General features: G+C 43.8%; 2 protein-coding genes and 1 long non-coding RNA gene across 7 annotated transcripts in view; 1 reads left to right on the plus strand and 2 right to left on the minus strand.

Annotated features, from left to right (window-relative positions):
- The window catches only part of PBX2 (PBX homeobox 2), a 38,601-nt gene extending 38,089 nt beyond the window's left edge, over positions 1 to 512 (minus strand). For 2 of the 5 annotated variants that reach the window (XM_020813060.3, XM_078388396.1), the window contains exon 1: positions 37 to 509. In XM_020813060.3, coding sequence (XP_020668719.1) covers positions 37 to 242 — 206 coding nt within the window. In that variant the 5' untranslated portion in view covers positions 243 to 509. Of the gene's footprint in view, positions 1 to 36 lie in introns of all 5 variants that reach the window. The other 3 variants (XM_020813062.3, XM_020813061.3, XM_078388395.1) reach the window with 3 other exon arrangements.
- Positions 513 to 13,950: 13,438 nt separating this feature from the next.
- Positions 13,951 to 17,160, minus strand: LOC110089763 (uncharacterized). The gene is made up of 4 exons (XR_002302272.3): positions 15,846 to 17,160; positions 15,448 to 15,545; positions 15,102 to 15,232; positions 13,951 to 14,984 (listed from the first exon to the last, which is right to left on the minus strand). It is a non-coding gene; the product is annotated as an uncharacterized LOC110089763 (long non-coding RNA).
- A 481-nt stretch (positions 17,161 to 17,641) lies between these two features.
- Positions 17,642 to 20,234, plus strand: part of LOC110089773 (complement C4) — a 78,185-nt gene continuing 75,592 nt past the window's right edge. Inside the window, exon 1 of the mRNA XM_072988536.2 lies at positions 17,642 to 18,403. Within this exon, the coding sequence (XP_072844637.2) occupies positions 18,195 to 18,403 (209 nt within the window). The 5' untranslated portion in view covers positions 17,642 to 18,194. The remainder of the gene's footprint in view (positions 18,404 to 20,234) is intronic.

Consider the following 20,234-nt stretch of genomic DNA (forward strand, 5'->3'; position numbering starts at 1 on the left):
CCAGGGTCGCCGAAGAAATGGAGAAGGGTAACCAACTTTGCCTGCGCTTCGTCCAAGCTTTGGTCGGTGATGGTCATGATCTGCTGGAGGATGTCGCCGATGTCTTGCTTCCGGGGCTCCCCGTTGTCGGAGGGGGGCTCGTGGAGAGAGTGAGGGGTCATCGTCTGCACCCCTTGGACGGGAGGGTGGCCCGGGAGCCCCACAGCACCCCGAGCTTGGATCAGCCTCCCTTGATCATCCATTCTCAGCAAGACCACCAGCTGAACTCTCTCTGTATGCGTGTGCGTGCGTCTCTTCCTTCCCTCCTCTTCCTCCTCCTCCTCCTCCTCCTTCCCCAACAACACACAAACACACACACACAAAAGGACGGGGATATCCTTAATTTTTGCAGATCCGGCGGCGCTGGGAGCCCTTATTCCATCTTGGAGGCGCGCTCCCACGGCCCTTTCCTTTGAGACTTTGGGACTGGGAAAATGGAGTCCCACACAAGGGGCTGGCGGTGGCGGCGGCGGAGGAGGAGCTGGAAAGGGGGAGGGAAGAGAAGCAAAAAAAAAAAGAGAGAGAGAAGAGATCAGCTTCTCTCCTGCTTGCTTGCTTGCTTGTTCTCTCTCTCTTTCTTTTTCCCCTCCTCCTCCTCCTCTTTTGAACGCCTCCTCTCCTTTCCGTAAGCCTTGGCTGCGTGGTTCGTGTGTGTGTGTGTATGTCTGCGCGCTTTTGGAGAGACTCGCTTCTCTGTTTACCGCCCTCCGCTGGATGGTGGGAAGAAAAACGCCTCAAGATATTTAAAATAAAATAAAATAAAAAACAAAACAGTAGGCGTCAAAGAACCCAGCCTGCTTCTTCTAGGTAAAGGAAGAAACGGGTGGGTAGAGGTAGCTACTGTGGCCACATATCCTTTTTTCTTCTTCTTTTTTTGAGAGGAAAATCCTCCATTGGAAGGCAGGTCCTTCTTCTTTTTTAAGGGGTGCCCAGACCAAAGTTTGATTTTAAAAAATAAAGGAACAGAAGGAAGGAGATCATCAGGGACCTCGAAGTTGCCCAGCCACAGTTAAGAACACAGGTCGCCTGGATCATTGTCTTCCCATTGCTTTGAGTGATGGGTCTTATAATCATCCACTTGTGCTGTCAAGTGAGTTCTGACTTATGGGGACCCTTTTCAGGGCTTCCCAGGTGAAGATTACTCAGAGGTGCCTTGCCTTTCTCTTCTTCTGGGGATGTCCCAGGACTGTGCAGCTTGCCCAAGGCCACACAGGCTGGCTCTTCTCTCAGGAGGGAGGCCCAGTTCTGTTTAAAATACAGTATAATCCTCATTTCTGATTTTGCATCTCCACATATATATCTCCGTGTATGACATTTTATGCAGACGGCTGACCTCCTTTCGGGTGATGTGTTTATGGCTGCTCTAAAGGGAAACCTGCAGCCACCTTGGGCCCTGTAATTGGGAGAAAAGGTGGCACAGAAATAAAATACGGCAAAATAAAATAATAAAAAAGAAACTGGGGAAGATGTCATCATCACCCGAGGCAAAACCGTGCATGCCTGTCATCTTGTATTTTAATTAAACCAAAGAAAGCACCTCTGCTCCAGGGCTAATAACTGACAGGAACACCAAACAGTGGAGAGTCCCCCCCGCTCTCAAATACATATACAAAAACCCAGGTGAAGGTTTTTAGTCTCCTAAACCAGGCAAATTATTTTGGCACCTCAGGAAGAAAATCCCACCAGGGATTCGCTGGCAGTAAAAAATACTAGAAGAAGAAAGAAACATAACTGGCAGCTTGCGGTCTTTGGTGACACCCAGAACCATCTTCCCACCACATGGGGGGGGGAGGGAAAGAAGCCCTGCATAGATAAACTCTTAATTGAAAGACCGTCTGCTGGAGAAAGATAGTGGAAGGCCCAAGGCCTGGAAATAATTTAAAATAGGCCATCCTTGCTCCTGACACCCAGATCACACTCCAGCCTTCTCTAAGATTCTCATTCTGTCCATTAGTAGGGCTGGCCTTGGAAAGAGAGAGTTGGTCATTACCTCAGGAAGCAGACTTGGGATATCAAGATGGGAGGGCGAAGTCATCGTTATTTATTGTCTTGCTGGGAGAGACGCTCTTGAGTACAGTACTTACTTACTTCGTAGGTTTCTATAACACCCCCCCCCCCCAAATTAGTGCAAGGCACTCACTCTTCTGGGCGGTTAACAGAACAGGTAAAACAGAACAGAAATGGCGGTAATTTATTCAAACAGAAATGGCGGGATTTATTTTTGCCTCCTGTGGGAACATAATTTGGCTGTCTGTTGAGAAGAGGTGAGGGAAAGGGGGGTGTCTCTTCCCCCACACACACACACTCTGTGGAGGAATGGCTCAGTATGGCTACCAGTGGCCTTTTTTCACGTCACAGTCCTGCGTTCTGCCTATAGATACTGTACTTGTTAGACCCACACTCGGCCGCTTGTGGTGAATACAAAATGGTTTCATGTAATAAAGTTTTGCTGTGGTTCAGTAACAGAGCCTCTCGCCTGCTTTTCATTTCAGTGGATATGGCCAGTAAAGAACTGGGCTATGAAACCTGGGAGAACGGTAGCCCAGGCAGTGGTGAGTTTGGGAGGGCCACCTTTTATTCTGGCGAGAATCATCTTCCTTTTCAATCTGTCAGGGCCGTGTGCCAGCAAGTGGACCTGGTCCAAACTAAACTAGATGCCACACAAGTTACATTTTTGGAAGAATGCCTCTAAGCATCTGCCAGACTGAGGGATTCTGGGCGTTGCAGTCCCAACAGGAACTTTTGAAATTAGACTTTGTGGCTTTGTGAGATCAGGACCTTGGCCCAAAGGAGTCTAGACCTCCTGGGCCTTCCAGATGCTTTTGGGCTGTAACAATCTTTCCCCACGGGCTCTACACACTACGAGAATGGATTTTATTGTTCTTATGTGTTGTCAACTCCCCTCTGACCTATGACAACCTTTTGAATGAGTGACCTCCAAATTGTCCTGCTCTCAACTGCCTTGCTCAGCTCTTGTAAATGCAAACCTGTGGCTTCCTTTAGGGAGTCAGTCTATCTTATATTTGGCCTTCCTCTTTTCCTGCTGCTTTCCACCTTTCCCAGCATTATTGTCTTTTCCAATAAATCTTGCCTTCTCAGGATGTGCCCAAAGTAGGACAGCCTTAGCTTCAACACTTTTGCCTCCAGATATAGTTCAGGCTCGATCTGATCTAGGACAAATGGTGTAGGCCAAAACCATCCAGAGGCCACAGCTACTCCCTTAGGTAAAGGTAAAGGTTCCCCTTGACATTTAGTCCAGTCGTGTCCGACTCTAGGGCACAGTGCTCATCCCCGTTTCCACACCATAGAGCTAGCGTTTGTCCAAATACAATTTCCGTGGTCACGTGGCTGCCGCAACTAGACATGGAATGCCGTTACCTTCCCACCGCGGTGGTGCCTATTTATCTACTCACATTTTTACATGCTTTCAAACTGCTAGGTTAGCAGGAGGTGGGACAAGCGACAGGAGCTCCCTCCATCATGTGGATTTGATCTTATGACGGCTGGTCTTCCAACCTTGCTTGGTTTAACCCAGAGCGCCACCATGTCCCTATAAGCTACTCTCTTACCCCCCGGGTAAAACTAAGCTTGTTGCCAGACATTGCTGAGGTACAGTATAAGGCAACTTCCTAAGCTTTTCCCCTTATGTCTATTAGTGTTTGTTCTGTCCTCCAGTTACTAACACAGGCCTCTGTGAGGAGGCAGGCAGTAAAATAAATAACTTCTTATTATGAGCTAGTTGTAACTTTTTATGGAGTGCTTTGCAAGACCGACATAAGTATACAGGCAATGACAAGCATAAAAGACAAAAGACTGTATCACACTATCTTGATTTCATACAGAACAGCACATTGGCTGAAATCCAGAGGCTTAGCGAAGCGAGTTGCATTAGTGTAGCCCCATTGAATCGGGGGATTCGTGAGTTAATTCCTCTGTAAATTCCATTGATTCAAATAGGCCTACTCTAGCTGTGTCTTACTATGGGAAGCCACAGGAGCAATACAGTGTATGTGGTCCAATGCAAAGAGGAGTGTTCGGAGCTCTGTGTTGGAGTGGTCCTAACCCGACCAGATAGGCGGGATATAAATAAAATTAATAAATAAATAAAATAAACCAAACAGCAACTAAACAGGGGAATGGCTCTGCACAGGAGGGACAATGGCCCAGGACCATAATCAGCAGTGTTCTTTCATTTGAAGGACAAAGGACACTCGTTTGATGACCAAGAATGTCCTCATTTTAGACTGAGAAGATAGATGGTTTGGGTCAGAGAGGCCATACATGTTCATATAGGAAATCCCTCACTCAAAAGGGGTGGGAGCCTTAGATACAGTCTGTCTCCTATTTATCATGCTGCCCTTTCATCAGTCCCCAGAAAGAGTAGGACACACACAAGAAACATCACTGTTAACAATCATCAATGACCCATGACAATGGGTGGAGAAAGACTGTAGAAGTGGGATTATCCCTCTCCCCCCCAGTCCTCCTAAGGAGCCTATCCAGACCAGGGGGAAGTTAAACCAACCCTCTGCCCCATGTGGAGGATATATCAGGGATCTCCTACCAACTCTCCTCAGATTGAAGAAGCTGCTTGGATTAGTAGAGAAACGTTTCAACCTAACAAGAAATAAGTCGCCATGGCTCAACTTCCAGATTACCACACCTGGATGACTGAGAATTTTCACAGATATATGCTAAGCCATATGATTTCAGCCATTGTAACGGTCCTTGGAGTCTGCAATGCTATATCCTAGGAATAAACACTATTAAACTCAGGGTGGGGTGATGGCGTTTACTTCTGAGTAAAGACAAAATTATGCTGTAAAACGGAGACCCCTAGGTTTAAAGCTCTAAGGCATCAGTATAGGGCATAATAACAATGTGCGTAATTACAATGCAGAAACAAATGCTGGCTGGACTGATGAGTGAGTTAAGTATCTGGCTGCGGAAAGAGAGGTTAGGGGTTCGATTCCCCACTATGTTCCAGGGAGAAGAGTCACCCTGTGTGGCCTTGGGCAAGCTGCACAGCCCCAGGATGTCCCCAGAAGAAGAGGATGGGAAACTATTTCTGAGTATTCTCTACCTGGAAGGTCCTGAAAAGGGTCGCCATAAGTCAGAATTGTTTTGACAGCACAATAAAATAATTGTTATTACTCATGCACATAACAGGGTCCAATAGTCAGTGGAGGCTCAGTTGTGAGACAAACTGGAGACGGCAGCCTCAGGCATAAGAGAGAGGGAGAAGCACTGATCTGTCTGTTTTGAATGCATTCAGAGCAGTTGCCCCCAAACACATAACAAGACGATGTTACCTTCTTCAACTTAAAAAAACAAAACAAGCCCCCCCCCAATAAAACATTCAAAGTAGTAGCAGATGAGGCTTTTTATCCCACTGTCACTTTGCTTTCCTCATTCACTGTGTTTTATGGGTTCTTCCTTCATTAGTAACCTTCATTAGTAACCTCTCTCTTCTACCCCCTTCCATGTTCCTGTCACCTTTCTTCTTAAAAGGCAAAAAGGAAAACCCACAACTGAGAACAGGAAAACATTAAAGTAAGGAAATGCTCATACAAATCAATGACAAACTTTAATCTCTTCCCAGATATTGCTGGACTCTAACTCCCATCAGCCCCTGCCAGAGTAGTCCATTGGTCCCCAACCTTGGGCCTCCAGATGTTCTTGGACTTCAATTCCCAGAAATTCTGGCCAGCAGAGGTGGTGGTGAAGGCTTCTGGGAGTTGTAGTCTAAGAACATCTGGAGGTTCAAGGTTGTGAACCAATGTATGCTTTCCATCCCAGCCCTACCTAAATAAGTAGATAGCTGAGCTCTGGCATTAAATTTATGTACCTACTCCAGACACAGCTCTCTGACTCATATCATCCTTGGGATCTGTATCACACACACACACACACTTCAATATATATATATGTATATATATATATACACCAAATATATATTTGGTAAGTCGAAGAGTTAGCTGTCCATCCTCAGTGCTAATTTTGGGAAACCAGTTAGAAGGAGGAGCAAGCGTAGCTCAAGGCAATTCTGCTGCCTGAGGCAGAGCAACAAATTACACTTCACATAGACAGCCACCAAATGAAGGTAAACAGTAGCCAAAGCTAGTCACATTATTTTGACCAATTAAGAAGAAAATGCCCAATGTGCCTCTCCAATCATCCAGGTCAGTAAAAAAAAAAGTAAAAAAAATTAAGTTAAAAAAACACATCTTTCTAAGGCAGACACTTCACCCTGCCTAATGACAGGGCCGAGCCTGGAAGCAGAGAGAAAGAAGAGTTTGCCACGACTACAGGATATAATCCTTCCAAAAGTTGTCCGAAGCAGCTGCTGGCCACGTTAAGGAGGGTCCACAGGAAAATCCAATGGGTAAGCATGTCTCTTCTGTCACAATACAGCTAGACCTTGCAAAAGTTACTTTTGTGGACGGTGTAAGAGCCATGAGACCAAAGCCCTTCCGAAGCCCGCATTCTGTTCAGAGGCCAATAGCTGCCTGCAGGACTTTTGTGAGCATTAAGGCATGCCAGAGCGTTCAAAGAGTGGCCCAAATCCTCTTACCTCGCTATACTGGCCTAGCGCAAATGGCATCATTTTTGGAGGCAAATTCCTCTACGTTAAGAACTAACCACAGACATTCTCCATGGGGATGTCCTAATGGGTGTTGCAATTCACCTTCAAACGTTATATCATTTGCGTAGTTAAGTGAGAGGATTTTGGCTGCTGTGGTAGATTCAATATCCTGACGTTGAAACAGTTACATTCATGTTAAATAATGCATCTGAAGGATACGGTTTTGCAAGTAAAGGTTTTAATGTAACATTGTTTTCCAAGCATTGTAATTTTTTTGAAGTTTAGATACAGTTGTCCTTTTTAACACAGAAGTAGTGATTTTAATGTCAAATGCATTATTTGTATGTTCTGGTGACTACAACTTTTAAACCTTGCGTTTTTGGTCCTGCAACTGACAACCGTCAGAATTGCTCAGAGAAGATTAAGAATTTTTACAGTCCAAAAATTTAACTTTGAAAATAAGAGACCATTTAAAATGTTTTGCTTCGGGCACAAAAGATTTGGGGTCCCTGAGAAAACTTCCAATCCCGGGCCTTTTCTCCTTTAGTTTCGTTTTGATGCTCTAAATTCTTGACAACAAACCCCAGAGGTGCAGGACTGAGGCGTAAAGGCCAGCACCCAAATACCACATGGGCATAGCCAGCCCTACCATTAGGCAGACTGAGCCAACGACTGCAAGCAACATACTGTATTTGGGGAATCAAAAGAAGAAGAAGAAGAAGAAGAAGAAGAAGAAAAGGAAAGAAAAGGAAAGGAAAGGAAAGGAAAGGAAAGGAAAGGAAAGGAAAGAAAGAAAGAAAGAAAGAAAGAAAGAAAGAAAGAAAGAAAGAAAGAAAGAAAGAAAGAAAGAAAGAAAGAAAGAAAGAAAAAGGAGAACCCAATATGAGTTATCCACTTTGCTACAGTGGACCCTCGATTTACAGACGGCTTGACTTACAGACTTTTCGAGTTACAGACTTCTCTGGCTGCAAAATTTAGGTTTGACATACTACTACTTGCAGCCGGAAAATCGACCTACAGACCAGAAAAAAAACCACAAAATGGAACAAAAGTGGAACAAAAACAGCCGGTTACAGATTAATTGGTTTTCAATGCATTGTAGGTCAATGAAGACTCGACCTACAGACTTTTCGACCTGCAGCCACCATTCCAATACAGATTAATTCCATAAGTAGAGGGTCCACTGTATTATTGCATTTTCTCTGCTAAGGACATTCCATCCCATGTACTAAACAACCAAGGTGGCTTTGCCAGTGGAGGAAGATTGATGTTACGGTTTCACGAGCTAAAGGTTGGCCATATAATCTTAAATGGAGAAGCCAAAAACTCTGTGCCAACACACAGTAACTGTGTTCTTCAGTCTCTTTTGCCTGTCAAGACCTGGCGAAAACAGCCACAGTAAAAAAATACCAGTTGATAAATCTCTGCTGCCTTTCTTCTGACAGAATCTTATAGGATCAGAAGTCTTAATGGGGCTCTATCAAGTTGGGGAACAAGTGCGTAGTTTATCCTGCCTTGTAGGGAAGGTTCTTATAATTAATCGGATGAAATTCAGCAATAAGCTGCAACTAGAGTATGCCCATTTGAATGTAAGGGACCCATGGAGGAGTTGACTCACCAAATCCCCAGTAGGCCCACTCTAGCTGGGACTTGCTACTGGACTTCCATCAGTGAATCATAAAAACAGAGGTGCCTTTAAAAAAGTAATTAGTTACTGTTCCATATCCCTAAAACTCATTTCCACCGTCATTTGAACATTTCAGAAATAGTGTTTCACTATTTTGGTACTCAAAATTAACCAGACATAGGGAAAAGCTTGCTTTTAAAATGGCAGCTCCTTGAATCCCCTGGCCAGGAGTACACCAATAACAATCACAACTTCCCCATATCTGAAAGTAAATGAAGGCAGTTACATTTAGATACCTGTCATTAATGTAATCAGAATGCTACAAGCTGCTGGCCTTTGGTTTGAAACACACTTAAGAAAGGAGTCCACACATAAATGGAGCTAAAACACAATTACTGTTACAGCATAAGAGGAGTAAAATTATCCCTTGTCATACTACAGTTATGATGTAACATAGTAGATTCATAATTATGACTTAATTAATTACAAGTGCCTCATTAATCTTACTAATGACATCCAAACTGTATAGGGGCTCCTTTATACTATCTGAAATCCCTTGTTTGGCATAGTAAGTCACACGAGAGTAGGCCCCCTGAATCAGTGGAGATCCAGTGAGTCAACTCATCTGTAAGTTCCATTGATTCAAATAAGCCTACTTGAGTTGCAGTTTAACACATTAAGCAACAGGGTTTCAGACACTGAGTTGGACTATTGTTCTGTCTATAGCTAATTGCTGAATTATAATGAATTAGAACTGAAAAATTATAAAAGATCATTGAATGTAAGGATGTGTAATTGAAGACCAACACCATTCACACTCTCGTGTTTCTGATCACTATGTATGGGTGTGAAAGCTAAACATTTAAGAAATCTGACAGGAAAAAAATATTTATTTGAAAAAAATATTTATTCTGGTATAGAAAGAGAGCTTTGTGGATTCTCTGGACTGCCAGAGAGATGAATGAGTGGGTCCTACATCAAATCAAGCCTGGAGGCAAAATTTTTGAAACTGAGGGTGTCCTATTTGGGACACATCATGAGAAGAAAGGATTATCTGGAAAAGACAATAATGCTGGGAAATTTGGAAGGCAGCAGGAAAAGAGGAAGACCAAATAAGAGTTGGACCGACTCCCCAAAGGAAGCCCCAGGCCTGAGTTTATAAGAGCTGAGCAGGGTAGTTGAGGATAGGACATTTTTGAGATAATTTATTCACAATAAAGGTAAACGTTTCCCTTGACAATTTGTCCAGTTGCTTCCGACTCAAGGGGGCGGCGCTCATCTCCGTTTCCAACCCATAGAGCTAGTGTTTGTCTGAAGACAATCTTTCAAGGTCACGTGGCCAGTGCAACTAGATATGGAACGCCGTTACCTTCCCACTGTGGTGGTACCTATTTATCTATTTGCATTTTGCATGCTTTTGAACCGCTAGGTTGGCGGGAGCTGGGACAAGCGACGGGCGCTCACTCCGTCGCGTGGATTCGATCTTATGACTGCAGGTCTTCTGACCTTGCAGCACAGAGGCTTCTGCAGTTTAACCCCCAGTGCCACCACGTCCCACTAATTTTAATTTATTCAAAGCAATGAATAAATTTATTCAAATGAATTTATTCAAAGCAATCCATAATTCAGAGGTGACTTCATAGCACACAAACAGCAGCAAAAGCAACAACTTAATTACTGTCTGCCAAAACTTTAGGACAGAAACATTTCCAGTTGCAACCATTATGGAGAAACAAAGGAATGAGTTGAACCTGGGCATTTTTAATTGCAAATCATATATCCAGCTGCTAAATCCATAGCATTTTGTAGCCTTATAGGAACAGCTTTCCTGGATTCTATAATATTGGCTTCCTGGAGGGTGGAATTTTGCATTCTGCTAGTGCTAGAGATTTCTACATACAGTATATAAACTGCAGAACTTGGAAAAGTTAATGTTCGGATTATAACTCCAAGAATCCCTGACGATCAAGGTTGTAGCAAAATGATGTGTGATACTCCAAAAGAGTTACGTTCCCAAGCTTGGACACAGAATGAATTGAAGTTGAATACTGTAGGGACCCTACAGCTTTTAATAGTGCAGAACCGCCAGAGAATGGGAAAGCAGGTCATGATATTGTAAGAACGGCTATCTGCGAACCATTCGCAGCTGTAACATTTTATTGTTTAAAAAAATGTGACTGATGCCTTGTTCCTGCTAAAAGTTGGCACTACAATTGAGCCACACGTGATCTTAACACTCTTCTCAATATATTCAGTCATTGGCATGACAGAGAATGGATATATCTTGATCGTAGAAGGTATATACGTTGCATGCAGTTGTTCTACAAACATGAGTACATCGTGAGAAAACAATTATGCTGGGAAAAGCAGAAGGCAATATCAAAAGAGGAAGATCTACCATGTAAATAGATTGATCCAATAAAGGAAGCATAACCTTGAATATGCAGGATCTGAGCAGGGCTCTTAATGACATTACCAGTCATTACTAATTCATAGGTTATTCATTAATATGGTTGCCATAAATCCAAAGCAATTTTCATGATACCTAATAAGGAGCAAAAGGTCCCAGGTTCAATGCTTGTTATCTTCTCTTGGCAGGGCCGTGTAGCAGCTTCTAGCATTCATTGCCCTTTCTGTGATGCTTTTTCATAATATGGTTGAAAATCCTGTTGTGCAATTATACAAAAGATGTAACTTTTAGCAGCAAATTGCTATAAGTTAAGAAATCTTTGCTGGCATGATCTGTTGATTGCAGAGTCATGTAACTCAGCATGCAGCAGATAATGCCTAAGGAGATTTAATTTACAGCTTTTCTGCTTAAAAAATTATGCTTCTTCTGCAACTACACAACAGGATTTTAGCCTGTATATTTGATACTGCAAGACTGTGATTGTGATTACATTTTGTGTGTTTTGAATTTGAAGGAATCTTTATGTTTATGTTTATTTGTGTAGTGAATTTTGTATCCCATTACTCTGGCAGCTGTTCTCCCAGAATGGTTAACTTAAGATAGTGTATAATATAAAAATAATAAAAACATATGGTAATGTAGCAATAATAAAACAGATTAGTCAGGTGTCTAAACAAAGCATGAAACAGTAGCAACAGGAAGGATCTTGAAGCAAAGGACTGTGGGCTGCTTATATACTGTCCTATAGTGCTTAAAGCCCACTCTGGGTTAATTATTTAATTATGCAGGCTACACATTGCCCCCATCCCCACCCCCAGTGAGTTGGGTACTGGGTGATTGACCAGCCATTTAAAGGAATGAAGGCTGAGTCAACTTAAAGTAGGCTACCTAAGCCTGTCAGGATTGACTCAGGCCATGAGCAACATCTTGACTGCAGTGCCAAAAGGGTCCTAAATCCATTTCATTTACATCTTAGAACAGTTGAATTTTTAAAACATTTGGGAATAATTTAATCTATAACTGTAACTGGGTGAGCGTAACCAGGGCTTTTGACCCAGGGCATCGAAGTTTAAAGGGTGTAAAAAAAAATTGCTGCTGGAAGGATATCCATTGGTTTTTGCTCTTGAAAGGGCCTGAACCCACCTATCGAGGCATGTGTAGTTCTTCTGGATGCTCCTTGATGGGCGGAAAGAAGCACAAAACAGACGGGTTCAGTTCTGAACCAATATGGCTGCCTTCCATGGGCACCCAGGCATTCCGTGTGTTCCTCCAACCTTTCCCTCGATAGGCCAGTCTCACATGACCCAAACTGAACCAACAAAGCAAACAAACTCAGGCTGCCAAAATTGTCCATCCTATCGCTGACTAAACCAATAGCGTAAAATTGGAGGAAATTTTCTTCCCAATCTTCTGGTTGGTGATTATGTCCGGCCATCCCTTTACGCCAGTGGTCCCCTACCTTGGGCCTCCAGATGTTCTTGGACTACAATTCCCAGAAGCCTTCACCATCTCTGCTGGCCAGGATTTCTGGGACTTGAAGTCCAAGAATATCTGGAGGCCCAAGGTTGGGGACCACTGCTTTACGCCACAAAATTTTGTTGAACCTCTCTCTCTCTCTCTCTCTCTCTCTCTCTCTCTCTCTCTCTCTCTCTGTGTGTGTGTGTGTTGTCCGATGTCCTGTTAAACCAACCTATAGCAACACTAATAGGGCTTCAAAGGTACTGTATTTAAGTAATGGTTTTACCAGTTCCACTCCCCCAATGAGTTTCCATGGCTGAGTGGGGATTTGAACCCTGTACTCCAGAGTCCTAGAGTCTGGTACTTCTCTATCCACCACACCACACTGAGGTGCTTCACTAAAACTGCTATATCATCAAGGGTACAAGCCAAGACTTTGACATTCTCCTGTACCGGCCAGAGCTGTCACAGTGACCAAAATCAATGTTCACGGGCTTGTGTGTTTAATTAATTAAGAAGAGTTGTCCTATGCTGCAAGCAGCACCAGAGTGAGAGGTAACGTGCACAGAATCTGGAAAAGGACCCACGGTCGTGGAAACAATACAAATACAGAAGCAGGCAATACCTTTGATCAACTATTAAGAATGTAAAATGAATAGCAAGCTTCCGAAGATTCTTCTTCGTCTTCAAGGCGGTGCATCAAATTCTTCTGGGCAATTCCCAATTTATGTGCTGTTTGTAATCTCCTGAATTCACACGGCTGGTAGCGTAGAGCAGTGGTCCCCAACCTTGGGCCTCCAGATGTTCTTGGACTATAATTCCCAGAAGCCTTCACCACCACCTCTGCTGGCCAGGATTTCTGGGAGCTGAAGTCCAAGAACATCTGGAGGCCCAAGGTTGGAGACCACTGGTGTAGAGGCCGGGTAAGCACCTTCGATGGAAGCAGCCTGCCACCATCTCACATGGATTCATTCCCTGCCTGCCAGAATTCATTTTCAAGGCAGTATTTCTGCCATTTAGAAGGAATGGCCCATCTCTTAAAGCAGACGACAGTCACAGGCAACCTGCCCCCCCGCCCCCAGATTTAAGCCAAATGAGAACCAAATAAATAGTTTTATCTGCTGGACGCACTCTTCAGCATGCAGGACTGCTTGTTTGAGGTTAAGAGTCCAGGATGTCTGAGAACGCATGTTGGTCTTCAGTGGATGCCTTAATCGGCCATTCTATGGTATCTTATAGTTCAGGAAAAAAACTAGGAAAAGGCTTTGCGGTTGTTGTGGCGCAATGACTGGCAATGTATTTGTCTTAGTAGAAGACACGGCTGGGCAAAGCGCAGCTCCAGGGGGCCTCTCCAACTTCTCACCCCCCCCCATTTTTCTAAAAACATTGAGCAAAAACGTTGAGGACAATGCCTCAACAGACCCCTTTGTGCCCTCACACGGAGCATTGGAACAATTTTGCCATGCTTGGAGCAAACCACCATCAGCAGCTGCCATCCTTGGCCCTCCTCTACCTAGTTGATATACTGTATGTTATACATTAAAAAGGCCATTAGAGGGCATAAGGGATTTTTAAAAAAAGAAACAGAGAGAGAGAGAGAGAGAGAGAGAGAGAGAGAGAGAGAGAGATTTAAGACTGGCAGCTGGGGGTGCAAGACTGATTGTAGGCTTGCAAAGTGTCCTGGGATGAAACTGGGCAGCCCCTGGACATCGGGAGGTAGCCCACGATTTATTCACTCCTTGAAGTAAAGGAGTGTTCTCCTGTCTTGCGTAATCACCTGCTGTCTCTCACGTGGGCACCCACTCTGTCTCATGTACATACACACATGCATACACTCTTCCACACACTCTTGCGCATGTTTGAACTCAGTCTTTTTTTTTGTTTAGTTTTTTGGCCACCTGCCCTGTTGCAGTTCTGTGAATTTTTGCCCACTCCCTGTCACTCTGTGTTTTGCAGGCACTCCCTGCTCTTACTCTTGTTCTTACTCATGGGGTGGGCACGCGTACACACACACACACACACACACACACACACACACACACACACACACACACACACACACACACACACACACACACACACACACACACACACACACACGTACTCATGCCTGCCTGCCCTTGTACCCTTGTTCCTGCCTGCTCGCCAGCTTTCCCTAACACATCTGAGCAGGCCCACAAATGTCCTCTGTTTTATTTGCCGGTGCGCGTGTGAATCTCCGACCACCTGCCCTTTCGCCCTCTCTCCTTGTCGCTGCCACATGTGCTTGCCTGCTCCCTTGCCCTCTCTTTCACGCACCCACTTGCTCCTTTCTTGCACATGTGCTCTCCCTCCTTTGCCTAAGTGTGCTCCACCTGCTTTTTTTTTGCATGCCTGCTCTCTCTCATGGGTGTCACCATGCTTGCTCTCTCAAACACCCATTCTAGCTCTCTTACACACATGCTGTCATATGCGTGTGCACATATTACTGCCCTCTTTCACATGCATGTGCAAGAATCTGACCACGTGCATGCTCATGCTATTTTGCATACTCCCATTGTTGAGACCCTGTTTCCCCCAAAATAATTTTTGCTTCAGAAAATGCATTAGGGCTTATTTTCAGGGGATTTTTTTTTCATGTAGAACAATCTACCTTTATTCAAATACAGTCATGTCATCTTCTTCCGGTTGCTGCACAAGGGTGGAGGGTGGGATTTCATTTAACTGGGGCTTATTTGGGGGGTAGGGCTTAGATTACGAGCATCTTGAAAAATCATACTGGGGCTTATTTTCAGGTTAGGTCTTATTTTCGGGGAAAGAGGGTACCTCCTTGCTCTGCCTATTGCTGCTCTTCTTCCTCCTTAGTTTCCATCTTCCTCCAATCTCTTCTCCACAAAAAAAAAAGAACGAGATATAACAGTAAAAATTGAACTGCTCATGTGAATTTTCTTCCCCTTTCAGTGGTCAGGCCACCCCTGATCCCATAAAGAGAAGGTACTTACAGTATTCTCAACTGCTGGATAGCTCAGTGGTTAGGGTTGGGAGTTCGATTCCTGTCGTGCTTTCTTGACATGGGCTCGGCTTGATGACCCAAAGGGTCCCCTTCCAGCTTTGCAGTTCTAAGATGATCATTCTGTTGAAAAAGTACTATATACAGTATCATCATCATCATCGTCATCATCTTAGAATTGCAGAGCCTATGGATCATCAAGTCCAGCCCCTATTAAGGAGGCACAGTGGGGAATTGAACCCCCAACCAGACCTAAACCACTGAGCTCTCCAATACAACCCACAAAGTAACTGTGCTCCAACTCATTCCTTCGGTAATTAGTTCCGAAAGTAACTCACTGTTAAAAAAATGAGTTCCTTCCTCGCATCGAGTCATGATATTCCCAGAGCAGAGGCTGACTTAAAGTGTTTTATGACTGAACGTTGGATCTAAGGGCCTGGGAAGAGATGAGGCGGGAGTGAAACAGATTGAATGACAGAGCGTGTCCAACAACAACAGCTTAGCAATGAGATTCTAAGACATGCTGGCTCATTTTTCTTCCGCTAATTAGTCCCCTAATTACTTGGCTGTTTTGCTTAATTAAAACCAGAGAGAGACAGGAAGGGGGGATTTATTAGGGGTTCCACTCCTTACTCCCAATCAGTGCTAATTAATATCATCTCCAACGGCACGCTTAATGAGCTGCTAATTAGCCATGGAGGGAGAAAGATTTGTTCATTCATCCTCCCCTACTCACCTGCTTAGCTTGTTACCCCCACAAAGGATACCAGGCTGCTGATGTCTCCCCCAGAGCCAGGAAAACTTACTTTCTTTTTGGACCACTACTCATAGAATCCTGTAGCCAGCTCTCTCCATTGTTGTTCTGGGAGTTGTAATATAAAAATAAACGATCAGAATCTCCCCATGTTCCATGTTTTGTAAGCTCTGGCAATGCCCCCAGACTCCTAACAAACTAAACTTTCCCAATTCAGCCTTGACTTTCTGTTTATACAAGGCAAGTGGATTTCCCATAAATCACGTGGGCTGAGTTCCCAGCATGAGGGAACTGGGCAGAAGAAGGACCTTTAAACCAAGATCCAGTTCAGTTGTGGAACCTGCATGCTGACCTAGGGAGCAAGCTTTGAGCAGAGCAGGCTGCATTTTTCCCTGTTAAAGCCAGCAAGAGGTCTTGTTGTAGGTTAATACCGGCCAAAAGTTTTGTGTGGATTGCCGCCTGTTCCTTCAGATGGATGAAGAACTGAGCCTCAGTCTATGGAAGTGTGTCCCAAATAAAACATTGTCATCTTCAATAGGCCCCAGGACTCGGAAAAAAATTTTCCTGCCACCATCTCACATGGATTCATTCCCTGCCTGCCGGAATTCATTTTCAAGGCAGTATTTCTCTCTGTGTGTTTTAATGTTACCTGTCTTAAAAGAAATCAGGTAGATGACACTGCTCTCTCATGGCCCATTTAAGGTACAGGTTCTCAACCTGGGTGTCATGACCCCCAAGGGAGCTGTAAATATTTTTTTTCCGGAGGGGGGGAATCACTGCAGTTTTGTTCAGCTGCAATTATTTTTATATTTATTATATTAAATATGGTATACAGCATGCTGTTTTATTTTATTCCTCTTGGCCCACAAACAGAGATCGTTTTAATTTGAACCGGAATGGCAAGCAATTTAGAGTTCTTAGTGTATTTCTGTATCCCTTTGGGCAGATTTTCTTTTTTTTCTGCATGCGGATCCTTCCCGCCCCTTAGCAGGAGCTACTCTCGCTTGTTTCTCTCTGCTCCTCCGCATCCATCACTGAAGGACCGATGTCAGCCCTTTGGACCCGAGAGTTAGCCTGGCTCAAACAGCCCCGAACGAGGCAAGGACCTGGTGGTACTACGTGCTGAGAACACTGAGGCCCAAGATGGTGGCAGGATTGAAGAGTTGCTGCTTGCTAGGGCAGTGGCACCTTTCGCTCCACCTCAGTCTCCTGCTCTTCTGGGTGCAGTGATGGCGGTGCCGTGAAGGGAGAGGGCACCTGGGCGGCGAGATGCCTGCCACCTGAGTCATGGATGAGGAAAGGGACTGGGGGGAAAAGGTGAGGGGAGGAGAACCAGAGGGGTCATGTGTGAGTGTGCAGGAATCCGTGTGGAGGTGTTTAGTTGGGGCTTGAGAGGGAGACGCTTCACTGAGGGGTCTTTTTGAGGGGAGGAGACGTGAAGGCTCATTTGCAAGCCCCCAAAAGTGCAGTAAATTAAACTCAAAGTATATGGACTTTTTTTTTCCCCTTCTCAGATTTTATCTGGTAGAGGCAGATTGACAGCCCCTCCATAATTATGCATTGTTACGTTAATATTAATATATTGGGTTAGAAGTTAATAGTCTGAAATAAATTCTATCTTTCTTCGGTTTCTGTTACTCTGTTAAAAATGCTTTTAAACACAAATGTGTGTGGGAGGGGGGTGAGCGCTCCAGCACTGAAGTCATTGAAGAAAAAGTTCAGAGCCCTATCCATCAGATACACTTTGATTTGGATTCCTGCCTTGGAGGGGGGGGGGGGTAAGGCTTGGCCTCAATGGCCTTATAGGCTCCTTCCATGATTCTATGAATCAGTGTGCGTAGAGTTTTACTTCAAAGACATCTGTCATCCTTGGATCTCTTTTGCACAGTTCTTCAATATATTCTTTCTATCTTCTCTTTATCTTATCCCAGTCACCTACAGTGATTGGGATAAGATAAAGAGATAAAGGATAATACATATATTATCCTTTCTTGTTCATGATTGATTGGCTCTTCCCTTCTTTTCTGTTGGCCTTTCAGCACGCCCCTAATCTTGATTTATTCTCTCTTCCGTGGGTCCTGTTGGATCTTATGAAGAAACCTCTCATTTCTTTCCTCTTTTTTTTGTTGCTGTGGTTCTCTCCTCTTTCTCTGATTATGGTAATAGGTTGTTTTTTTGTCCCATATACATTTCATAGCCCTGTCAAATAATGCCTGAGGGCCTTGGGCTGGCTGTTCTGAGCTTTTAGTTTCATTTCTTGTCACTGGAAGGCTTCCAAACTGTTTGGCTCAACCAGTACCTCCTGGAGGGCAGAGTCTTGGGTCATTCGTTATGATCACACAACATCTGACAAACATCCTTCCCCCCCCTCCTTCCCTCTTCAGCCTTGGTCCTGAATTGCAAAACTCCCCTGCAACCTCAGAGCCTGGGAAAACCTCCACCCTGTGCAGAAGCAAGTCAAAGATGCCTTCTAGAACGGGACTACCTCTCTGGCTAATATGGATGGGGCTTTTGATAGCCCCCAGTGAGCAGACTCCAAGGTAAATATGCTGGGAAGAGCTACACACCATGTCCCATGAAAGACTTCTATCTGCAGCTAGCTTATTATTATTTTTATTTATTTATATGAATGACACAGAGAAGTTCAACAGGCAAATGATTCTGTCTCACCCCACAAAGCATTACCTGTTGGATTTCAACCTTTTGATCATCGGTTGGTTAGAAAGGACAGAAGCCACTACCTTATATAAAAAGGTGGCGGTCCTCTGTTTCTTTAAAAGTGTTTGCATCCTGTAGGCTGCTGAATAAATTCTGCTTTCTGCATTCAGTTGATTGAATTGTGTTTGGGTTTCCCTAGATAGTTTCCTAAAGGACAATCTACAGCAGGGCTTGGAAAAGCTACATTTTTGGACTACAACCCCCAGAATTCCCTTGGCGTGATAACTGGAGGATTCTGGGAGTTAAAGCCAACTAAGATTTCAAGCTCTGCACCATGAAATAAATCAAAATGTATATATTATCATTTCTTGTTCATGATTGGCTCTTCCCTTTTTTTCCTGATTATTTAAAAATAAAGTTCCTTCTCTTTAGTGCCTCATTTTTTATCTAATAAGGTAATATTTTGTGTAAAACAGTGCAAACAAGGGGAAAAGTTGTGCCATAAATAATACGTGGAGGTTTTCTTAAACTGTTTCTTGGATGTTTAGAGAATGGAGGGGATATTTCTCTTTTTCAAACATTTTTAATGCTCTTCATGTTTAATTTTTGTATAAACACCCCCTGTCAAACAACCTGGGGTGCTGTGTGCTGGAATACTAGGCGTGTTTACTCAGAAGTAGGGTTTATTTGATTTTAGTAGGATTTACTGCAGAATAAAGTTGGCTTGGGTTGTAGAAGACTAGCTATGTTATTAAAAAGTGAAAACCTATGAGCACTTGCCTGACAGAAAAACCCTATTTTACACAGTGAGATTTACTTCCTAATAACATGGACAGGAATGTGCTATTATATGATTGTTGGTTTTATTCTTTAGAAAGCTCTAAGTCTCGTAGCATACTCTTTGGATACTCAATATATCACTCTGTTAATCGTTCGGATTTTCCAGAGTTGGAAGAACTGGAAGGGCAATATTGGCAGGGCAATATATTTAAGATCGCAATCGTTCTCTACATGCCCGCTCAGAATAAGTCCCACCGAGTTCAGTGGGGTTTTGCTCCCTGTTAGGTGGATTGGGTCCCAACCTAGGTGTTGATTCGTAAAGTGAAGCTGTGGACAAACACATTGGCGTTCCTGCAGATTACAAGGTGGCGTTTCTGCAGGTATTTCGTAGAATCAACCACCAATATCCCCCCCCCGTACCCATTAAATTGGAAAGTTTTATTTTAAAGTTAGGGGTTTGTGCAACACGGGAAATTCCAAAAACTACTTTTTTTGCTTTTCGGTATTAGGGATGGACATAAGCCAGAACACAAGATCCGGAAACACGGCTTTCTGGAGTGCAGCCAGTGTTAAGATTGTGAAAGAGTGGAAATTCGTGACTCCTTCCCCTTCTGAAATTCTCTTGTTTATTTAGAAAAAAAAGGGGCAGAAGAGAAATGAGCCTTATTTTCAGACAAGCAGATTAGGGTTTTAATACTTTTTAGTCAGTACAAACACACTTATCTGGCTGTTATTTGGTGCTTCCCCTTCGGGGGTTTCTCCCTAATTTCTTTTTTTCAGAGCTTGAAAATGCCTGGTTACCAAAAACAAAGGAACAAACAAAAACAAGTTAATTTCCTTTGATACCGCAAGGCTAGAAGGGACCCTATAGATCACTAAGTCAAAGAGGCACAAGTGGGGAATTCGAACTCCCAACCTCTGACTCCACACCCA

Source organism: Pogona vitticeps, chromosome 2 (assembly GCF_051106095.1).
Source record: "Pogona vitticeps strain Pit_001003342236 chromosome 2, PviZW2.1, whole genome shotgun sequence".
NCBI lineage: Eukaryota > Metazoa > Chordata > Lepidosauria > Squamata > Agamidae > Pogona > Pogona vitticeps.